At 38.3% G+C, this 10,086-nt stretch overlaps 1 protein-coding gene across 3 annotated transcripts; it reads right to left on the bottom strand.

Annotated features, from left to right (window-relative positions):
• Nucleotides 1-1,945: 1,945 nt before the first annotated feature.
• On the bottom strand, nt 1,946-8,670 carry MSTN (myostatin). 3 transcript variants are annotated; one of them, XM_009967639.3, is made up of 3 exons: nt 8,275-8,670; nt 5,726-6,099; nt 1,946-3,280 (listed from the first exon to the last, which is right to left on the bottom strand). In XM_009967639.3, the coding sequence occupies exons 1-3, from the start codon at nt 8,645-8,647 to the stop codon at nt 2,900-2,902; spliced, it is 1,128 nt and encodes a 375-aa protein (XP_009965941.1). In that variant the 5' UTR covers nt 8,648-8,670; the 3' UTR covers nt 1,946-2,899. The 3 variants fall into 3 exon arrangements, with proteins under 3 accessions (XP_009965941.1, XP_032851107.1, XP_009965942.1); XM_032995216.2 differs by having other exon boundaries at nt 2,734-3,280; nt 5,726-5,967; nt 8,275-8,667; XM_009967640.3 differs by having other exon boundaries at nt 2,734-3,280; nt 5,726-5,802; nt 8,275-8,667.
• Between the last annotated feature and the right edge of the window lie 1,416 nt (nt 8,671-10,086).

Below are 10,086 nucleotides of genomic sequence, written 5' to 3'. Positions count from 1 at the left end.
ACCTGAGCCTTGGAAATACAAGCATGTAACAATAAGCGCTGAATGAGTCATTGGCATCTCAAATTGATTGTCAATAAACACATGAATTATGAATCATTCAGCAGCTAAAATCAGCAAGATCAAAGCCCAGTGCATGTTCCTTGAGTAGCTACTTGTATGTGAGGTCAATATTAAAAACATGGGAGCCAGGACTGCTCTACGATAATTTCAAGTTTGGCAAAATATGAAGGACACTCACTGCATAAAATTTCCATAGAATAAGATTTATCTGAACATCAGGATGGAGTGCTGGTTGGAGTAGATGCTTTTGGGAATTCATATTATTTCTTTTCTTGGTTTTAGTTTATTTTTGTTTTGACTGATACAAGCAAAATCAATTCCATCACTTAAGCACTGCTTTTGTGCAGGGTACAGTTATTACTAAGCAGCTAATGATGTCACTTTACATGGGAGGGTAACTGAATTTGCATTAGGTTTAGTTTAGCTATCATGAGTAAAAATAATCATGCAGGTGTCATAACAGGACTTTGGTGGAGACTGGGAATATATTTTCTTTGCTATCAACTCCAGAATCCCTGCTGCCACATCTCTGTGGCTGTTGCTATATGAACTGACCCCATTACAGCTAGTGAAGGTCTAACTACACGGTGTACAGTGGAAGTTAATTTGAAGTCTCCACACAGTTTAAGAGGCTTTTGGTATGCCATATGCAGGGAGATGCTATTGATAGTTCATATGAGCAGGATGGAACTGTTTCGTGCCTGAATGTCATGAGTTAAAAGTCAAAGGGCAAAACGGTGGTGTCCCTTAAAGACAGTGGAAGTTTTGCCATTAACTTCAACAATTTCTCCCTTAATTCTGTAACCTTGTTTTTTGGAGAGGAAGGAATCGTGTTGTACTTCTGCTTCTTGTGGCTTCACCAAGACTCTGTATTCCAAGAGTTTTTAAATTATCTTTTATTTCCTCTGATTGTGTTTTGTGGGAAACTAAATTGAAACTGTATGGAAGGGCCCAAGAGACCTGCTCTCATGAACTACATCAGGAGAAGCTGAACATCTGCTTGATGCTCAGACACAGCTTTAGCAAAACTCCTAACTGTGCAAAATAAATTGTAGAAAATCTGTTTGCTTTTAAGTTTCAAACCTCATCGCTCAAACATTAAATTTTAATGTCCTTACATACAAATCAAAAAAAAAAAAAGGTAGAAAACTCAATACAAAATATTACTACCTAGGCAGAAAATATATAAAAGAGGAAGGGAAAGAAAATCAAGCATTTTTGCAATTTTAGGGTGGTTTTACAAAAGGAAAATTCAAAACTGAATTCTGGAATACAACAGAAATGTGTATCATACTAACACGAAGGTGTTTTAACAGTAATTGTGTTGTATTTCACATGTGAAATAAAATGGACTTTATAGTAAATAGGTTTTTTTAATTTCAATTAACAGTTTTTTACCACAAGGAAAAGGTACAGAATTTGGGTGGAAATCTGTGTACTATGTTTACTCAAATAAAGATAGTACTTTGCTGCAAACTTTTAAATATAATAAAATGCATTTAATAGCAATCTTTTGTGGTATCATCATTATTTGTGGACATAACATTCAAAGTACGGAAATTCAGTTGTGGATCAAAATGACCGTAAAAACAGTAACCCAAAGAACCTTATAAACATGTCAACACCCATCATTTATCACAGATGGCTCATACCAATGTAAAAAACATACAAAATGTAGTATAATTCTCAACATATGGTTTACTTTGTTGCATTGTTCCTACATATTATTTGTGTTAAAATCCAGGAAATTATATTATGAAGAGAGTATTGGTTTTTGTTTATTAAACTAAAATACAGGTTAAAGTCATTCTTTTCTTGCGATGAACATATACCAACAGTGATTTAAAAATAAACATTTATTTACAAAATATTGATTACATATTACACAAGTCAGTTATATCAAAGTGGTTTTTTAAACAATATCTGTAGCAACCAACTATTTGCATTGGTTTATCATAGTGCAAACGGTAATGTTGCAAAGGCAGGTTATAATGTGGGATTACGATTTGAATGTTAGACTTCTCTGCTGCCTTTTGTTTTACTACAACTAGAAAACTAATCCCTTTCATTTAAAAAATATCTATTTCTTGCGAATGTTGAATAGTGTACCTGAGGATAGGGCAAATTCATTATTAGTCTAAATTCTTTCACTTAGATAACTATCTTTCTATTTACTCAGCCTGCTTACGTAGCACCATTGCCATTGATTACTAACATACTAATGAGGAAAAGGAATGGAAACACGCTAAATACACTATGCCATCCCTAATTTCAGGATTTGTCCATTTATGTGGAATTTCATCTGATACGTTTCACAATTCTGCACTATATATTCAAGTGTTTAAGGATGATTCTGGTGGTATGGTGTAGTGATGTATGTGTTACCAGTATATAGTTTCCTGTAAATACAATACTAAGTGAAGCTGTGAAGAAATAGACTTAAAAGCCCGCTCCTTCCGTCCTCAGATGAGAAGGAGCTTGCTTTTGATTACCAGCGTGTACTCAAACCTGCATATAAATTTGCGTCTGAATGACTCGGTATTGATTCCCTCACAATGTAAGAATTTCATGTGTTAAATCCGGTGATTTTGATTGTAGCTTTTCTGTTTCACTGGCTCAAAGCCAGCCATCAGGTAACTATATCGTCCTTTAGTTCACGTTCTGTAGCTGGTGCTGCACTAAATCTGGACGACAGCCTATCATACAGGATATCATAGGATGTCAGCAATGCCTAGCGTACGTAACTTCACAGTTTCAAAGACTGGTGAGGGGGTGTAACACGTTTTTTTCTTTTTTGGTAGCTTCCACAATTTATGAAGCGGAGGATATAACGATGATCTCATGAGCACCCGCAGCGATCTACAACCATGGCAGGTATCTTGCCATATATTATTTGTTCTTTCCCGTTGAAGTACAGCATGTTTATGGGGGACATCTTGGTGGGCGTGCAGCAAGGGCCTGCCGAACCTCTGGGGTTTGCTTGGTGTACAAGGTGAGTGTGCGGGTATTTTTGTAAAAACACAAATTCGCATTCTCCGGAGCAGTAATTTGCTTTGTATCTTTTAGGTGCGATAATCCAGTCCCATCCAAAAGCTTCAAAATCCACTGTCAGTGGGTAGCGACAACATCGGGATTCTGTCGAGTGCTCGTCGCAGTCGAGGCCAAAATCTCTGCGGGACCGTTTTGGTGTGTCTGTAACTCTGACCTCTAGAAATGGGTTCTGTGAGGAGAGGAGAAGGAATCGGAAGCATTACTGAGGTAAGCCTAAATTCAGTTAAAACATGCAAGTAAATAATGTTTCAGACATAGGTGTATCAAACTAATATTCTCAAATCATGTTTGCAACCCAAACCTTTTTCCTCATGCAAATCTCTGCTACACTTGATCTCTGCTCAAGGATTATTCCTATTTTTCATGCTGAGGATCAGCATTTCTCTGCCATTTTTCTATAAAGAGCTTTAATTCCTGAGTATCTGTTCCTGAAATCACCTTATCCCAGTGCTAGCATCATTTCTGTTAACTGCTACAAGAATGTTTCAGAAATGTGGAGGATGTTGGATTTTTACTTTTCATGTGGGTTTTGTTTCTTTGTTTTAAACTCCGTAATAAAAGTTGGTGGATGTTTTGTTGTGGGGTGGGGGGTTTTTTGTTTGTTTGTTTTGTTGTTGTTGTTTGTTTGTTTTTTGTAGAGAATGACTCCCAAAAGGAAACAAAGAACTCAGAAAAACACTTTTAAAGGGCAGGACTGACTGGTGTTGGTCTCCCTTTTGTGAGTCCTTCTGAAATTCCCTCCATCAAAATCACACTGAGTTCAGCCTTTCTGGGTATCAAGGAAGGCTTCTTTCTTATCCAGGCCAAGGAGGACAAATTTTGCTCTGTAATTGCTGTTGTGCTTGAATGACTGCAATGGCAGTAGAAATTAGTTTTTCACCTGCTAGTGCAGGTTGCTTGTACTTCCCAGCTTTCTCCTCTGCCAGAGGGCTGAATTTGCTGTCCTGAATTTGGAGAGGTGGCTAGTATTTTGACTCCTGAAAGAGCCCTGTGTCCAGGAATGTGCTTCTGGCAGATCTCCCAGCCATGTGCCTCCTACCAAAGGTGCGTTTCCACAGTCAGCAACTGAGACTAGAGAGAAATTGCAACCTTCATAATGACTGGCCTGAAAAAGTTCCCAAAGTTTCTTCCCTTCCACACACTGCTTTCAGCTCCGTGTGCCAGTGTGGCACTGACCAGGCTGTCCCATGAAGGAAGGCAGACCCTTAGGAGTAAATAAGAGCCCAGCTAACTTTGTTACGCGGGTTTGTCCCTTCCAAGATAGCTGCCTTTCGGACTGCAAGTTGTCCAGCTGCTGGAGATGCAACTCCCAAAGGTAAATGAGATGGGGAGGAGCTCGGTGAGAGGAGCATCCCCGTACTGGGGCCTGCCAGAGAGGAGCCAGGGGGGAGAGAAATTTCCTATTATCAGCCGTGCATCTAACCCTGCCCTGCCGCCAAATCCGTTTATTTTAATAGATGATGATAACCGTGGGTTAACCACATGTGTGAGAACACAGCGTTGGGTATTTGAATGGATGGGAGGTGGTGAGGGCGTTCCTTATCATGATATCCAGCTGGCCTGTTTCAAGCATGGGAGATCCACATCTATACTGGATCTACAATTAAGATATCACAGCATTTTTCCTTTAGGTTCTTTTAACTGCACTATACTGCTATGAAGTTAAACATTACATAGCTACGTAAGCACAGTTGGACTCAATGATCTTAAAGGTCTTTTCCAACCTAAATGATTCCATGATAAACACATTGATCTACTGCGTAGAAGTAAAAGTAAATAATATTCTTTATACTTTATTCAAAAGGAGGGATTTCTTGGTTGTGATTGTTTCAGCTGTGATAGGTTCAGGAACTTTTATAGGTTATAGATGATTAGTGATTTGCAGAAACAAATAACAAGGAAATGCTGTAGTTTAACTGGTGCAATTCAGGTTTAATTTGTTCATCTATACTTACAAAAAGAAAGCAGATAGTTATTCTATGCTCTTTCTCATCATTACGACTCATTTATTGTATGAGGCAGAATTTCTCTATTTAAACATTTCTAAAAGGTGGAATGATGCACTCTATCACATACTGAAAGGTACAGAACTTTACAAAGAACATTACAAAGATGATCTGTTCTCACCTTCATAAACATAGATAATTCTTGCTGTTGTTAATAGAAAATATACGCATACAGAGTAGGGAGAAACTCCCTCACTTTCTCAGCAATATCAGAGGCAACTTTCCTATCAATGAAAGAATCCAACTACTACCCTTTTAGCTTTATGTAAAGTAACTGCTTACTAAGCATTAATTTGCTCTCAAATTTGAAAACAATGTTACTTTGATCATACCACCCATCAGTAATTACCAAAACATTTTCTAGTTAATGCCTCTCAACATCCCTCTGAATTACTGCAATTTGTCTCAGTTTTTCAAATGGGGAAATGGAGGCACAGGAATGCTATTGATTTTGACATGATCAGAGAACAAAGAGCAAAAGAATTGGAATGCAGAACTTTTATCTTCCATTCCCTAAACAATGCTTCCATTTTATCCTTAAAACACAACTTAAATGCTTTCCAATAAAATGCAAGATATTTAAATGGGATTTTTCTAAATAAACTTACCAATCCATCTTCACCTGGTCCTGGGAAAGTTACAGCAAGATCCCGTCCATTCTCATCAAAAGCTTTTATTTCGATGCCTAAATTGGATTCAGGCTGTTTGAGCCAATTTTGCAACACTGTCTTCACATCAATACTCTGCCAAATACCAGTGCCTGGGTTCATGTCAAGTTTCAAAGATCGAATTCCAGTATATCTTGTACCGTCTTTCATGGGTTTAATAAGTCTCAGGATCTGCACAAACACTGTTGTAGGTTTTTGGACTTGCCTCAAGTATATCCACAATTGTGCCTTTACTACTTTGTTATATTGTATTTTAGAGCTAAACTTAAAGAAGCAACATTTTGGTTTTCCCTCCATTTGTACAAGAAAATCAGCTATAAATGAATGGAAAGAACAGATTACTGAACAGGGAACAAAAAGAAATATGCATATATAAACCCATTTTTTTTTTCTTCCAGATCATGTAGGAAGTCTTACAATATGTTATAAACAATACCAGTAGCAAAGTGGATTTAACTTAATTCATTTTCTGTGGTTTACATTCTACAGAAAATTTAATGTATGTCAACAAAATCATTATGGTATCACCTAAAAGTAACATCATGTGACAAGGAACCAATGATCATTTTATACACAGGCTAAAATGAGGTTTGGCTAATCATTTTCTAAATAACGCTAGCTGGTGCCTTGTGCTCCATAGGCTAAGCAGAGGGAAGGTGTGCTCAAGCTGAAATTCGGAAATGATGGGCATTCCTGAGAAGACGCCTGCTGTGGAGGACTTTTGCGGTCCTCGGGGCTCTAACCAGTGGCACCGGTGCTGTGGGCTGACCTGTACAGCTCCATAAAAGCCTCCTTCCCAAGCAAAAATTACCTGGAGAGAGGGCACAACCTATTCCACTTTACAGTGACTACTACCAAGCCACTTCTGCTAGTCTGCTCCAGGGGACCCTCATAGAGCATGCAGAACAGCAACTTTGCATAAACTGGCTCAACGTGTGCGTGGCAATCTAGCTATTTCTAATTTACTTAATAGTCTTAGTGTGCTACACATCATACAAACAGAGGCAGCCATGGGCTGCTGCTCCCAAACACTTTCATTTATTTTCTCAGTGGGAAAAAAAATAATTAAAGGAGTATTAATCTAAGGATCATTTTGTTTTCTTTTCATTTGAACAATATTATAGGAAAGTCACGTGCAGTGCTGCATTCCTCCTTCCTGTAGCCTACGATGCAGCTGTCATACCTAGTCATGGCAATATCTTTCCATGCCAGGATAAAATGGGTAATACTAATCTTAAGTGGTGCGGGGCTTTGACATTCATAAATCTCACCACTTAAGATACCTGTCTCTTTAGTGCATTTAAAATAGTTGAAGGGCTTTTTCTAAAAAGTAGGAAATGAACTCAGTTCAATGAAATACAATGACTTTCCTTCAGTCACTGTAATTATGTAACAGTTTAACTAAAAATAGTTATAAAGCCTTGGACATAATAAGCTGGAATAAAACTGCTAGCAGACCTCAACTTGGTCATAAGGCTGCAGTAGTATATTGCTATTAAGTACACATCTTAGTAATAAGTAAGTTAAAAAATTTTACAGATAAAGTTACTTTTTTTATCGATGTGTACGTTTTTAGCTGGCTAGAGCAGCTGATATTATTCTAGTATGAGTATTGTAACGATATCTGTAACTGCTCACATGCCTTATATGTCCTGTTATCTTTTTGCTTTTTGACATCATATTCATAAGTGTTATTTAGAAAAACAGCTGCCGTAGACAAATACTTTAGCTGATGAAGAACATAAGATACTATAGTATTAGCCATGCAAAAGATACTTGATAGGAGCCATAGCAGATGTTTAGCACTAAGAAGATAACTCAGAATCTGCTCATTCAGTAAATGCCTTCATTCTTCCTTGGCACGGCTACTGGAGCCGATTGCTATAGCATGGACATTTTAACATTTAAATCTGTTACACACATATTTGCTTTAAATATATAGTTTTAACTCAGAGGTGGGTGGTGCTAGTTTATGGGATCAGCAAAGAAGCAAGAATTTAACTCTATACTTGCACTTGCTATAACATGTTGCAGCTAGGTAGGTCTAGTGCTCTAAGCTGTATTTCTGCTGATTTCTGTTGCTCTTAAAAATACTGGCCAGTGAAACCTCCCTCGGGAAAATATAGTTATCTCATTATCTGCACTTGCACTTTATACTTGGGATAGGAAGTGCCCTGAGTACTGCAGATAACAAAGTCAACTAAACTGCAGACCTCCCTTAGCTTTCTAAGGCAATGGGCAAATAATCCTAAGTGCTACAGGGCATACATGTTATAAGGAGCCAAAAACCAAACAGTAAAACAAAGGATCGCAACACGGTCATCTGAACCTGGCTCAAATTCTTTAGAAATAACGCTCTCCTCCCTCCCTCCAGCAGACTTCAGCCAGCAGCCTGTTGGGAGAGCCCGAGGAGGAGTTGCGTGGCTCTACAGCAGGGAGACAACTCTCTCGGAGGAGCGGTGGGAGGCGAAAGCAGCAGGGTTACTTACACTCCGTAGGCATTGTGATAATCGTTTCGGTGGTGGCATGATAGTCATCGTCTTCCAAAGAGCCATCGCTACTGTCGTCTCTCTGGACGTCATACTGATCAATCAGCTCTTGTAGTGGAGGAGCTTTGGGTAAAAGTTGCTTAATAACATCCCTGCTAATGTTAGGAGCTTGTTCCAGACGCAGTTTGCTGAGGATTTGAATTTTTATGGCTTCTATTCTGGAAGATTTTGTATTCTGTCTCCACGTACAAGCATTGCACAGTCCATCTTTTTCGGCGTTCTCTGTGGGCTGACTACTGTCATCAAGAGCCACTGGATCAACTGAAATCAGCATGAACAGGTAAATATAAACATAGATCGCTAGCTTTTGCATGATCTCACATTCAGTGCAGCGTTTTTTCCCTTTTTTTTTTTTTTTTTTTTTTTTTTTTCCCTCCCCCTTTCCCTTTCAGTACTAAACAGATCCGTGAAAGCAAATGCAATCTGAGAGACAGCTTGCCACACTGGTGTACCTTATATATTCCAAGGGGGCTTTTTATACTCCAACTTTGATTAGGCTCATGTCGTCAAACCCGACGATTGGTTGCTGTCCCAACAATGAATCTGGCTGTCAGAGGGTAAAGCCCTGTCGATCACAAGTCACTAGACAGCGTTTAGTTACAGCCAAGGGTGAACTGATTTATCTGGGTGCTTCGTAGAGGATATGTCTTTGCATACTGAAAGGATATATTTCCCAGTATTGTGGGCAGCAGTACTGAAAGACAGCACTGTCATTCTTAAATATATACCAACTGTGTACTTGTACTATGAATCAGGACAAACCTCTCTCTAAACTTGCTTTATGCTTCTACTGGTTTGGGGTTTTTTTTTAACTTGAAAGTTTGTGCTATTTAAAAGAAAATCCCAGGGGATTACTGTTAGCAGGCAGGGAAAAAGTACTTTAGAAATGCATTGCAAACAGTGCCAACTTATGTTGTTCAACAACTAAGATATAATGAGCAGTTCATATTTCAGAAAGCCTTAATGGGTTTTCCTGCGAGATACTAGCTAAAGCAGTAATAAAGATTTTGTGCATATATGGCTCTTATGTAAATGCATATCTTTTCCGTTTGTCCCTTTAGTATAGATCTAAACCAACAGAACAAATCCTTTACTGAATTAACAGTCAGGTATGAAAAATGAGTCTCTCCCCTCTTCATGCTATTACTAGGTCAGCAGAATCCTGGGCAGAAAGTTAAATATTGAGAGATCTTTAGCAGCAAAGGTACTTTTAAGGAATATCTTTAGCTACTCACTCTAATACTATACAGAAATAATGAAGTTTGCCTTTTCCATTAGTAGCAAAAGTACTGAAAGTCTTAAAACATTTAAATCCCTACTGTGAGTATATCTTCTTTTTCCATGTCACCTTTTATTTCTGTTCAGAATGTCTCTGTACTATGCCAATTTAAGTGATACCTGTCTGTGCTTTCTTTTGCTTTCTACTCAAATATTCGCACGTTCTCTATATACACTACAGTTTTAATATTCTTTCTGCCTAAGGGGATACATCTAGATGTGATTTTATACATACAGGTTATGGCTTATTTTACAGCAATGTAGTTCACATTTGATGTGCTGATAGCAAGAATTATGGAATTCACGCTTCTTTGGGGAGGTGGGGGGGTGAGGGGGGGCTACTGTTCAGCATAGGCTGTATATTACAGCAAGCAGAAATCCTGAAATTTGTGTATGTTGTGTATATTTGGAATCTGTATATTACAGCAAACAGAAATCCTGGAATTTCATGCAATATGCCAGAGTTTGCCTATC

This window comes from Tyto alba, unplaced genomic scaffold, assembly GCF_018691265.1.
Source record: "Tyto alba isolate M040663 unplaced genomic scaffold, T.alba_DEE_v4.0 Super-Scaffold_7, whole genome shotgun sequence".
In the NCBI taxonomy this organism is placed as follows: domain Eukaryota; kingdom Metazoa; phylum Chordata; class Aves; order Strigiformes; family Tytonidae; genus Tyto; species Tyto alba.
This window is presented reverse-complemented; position numbering and strand designations above follow the sequence as displayed.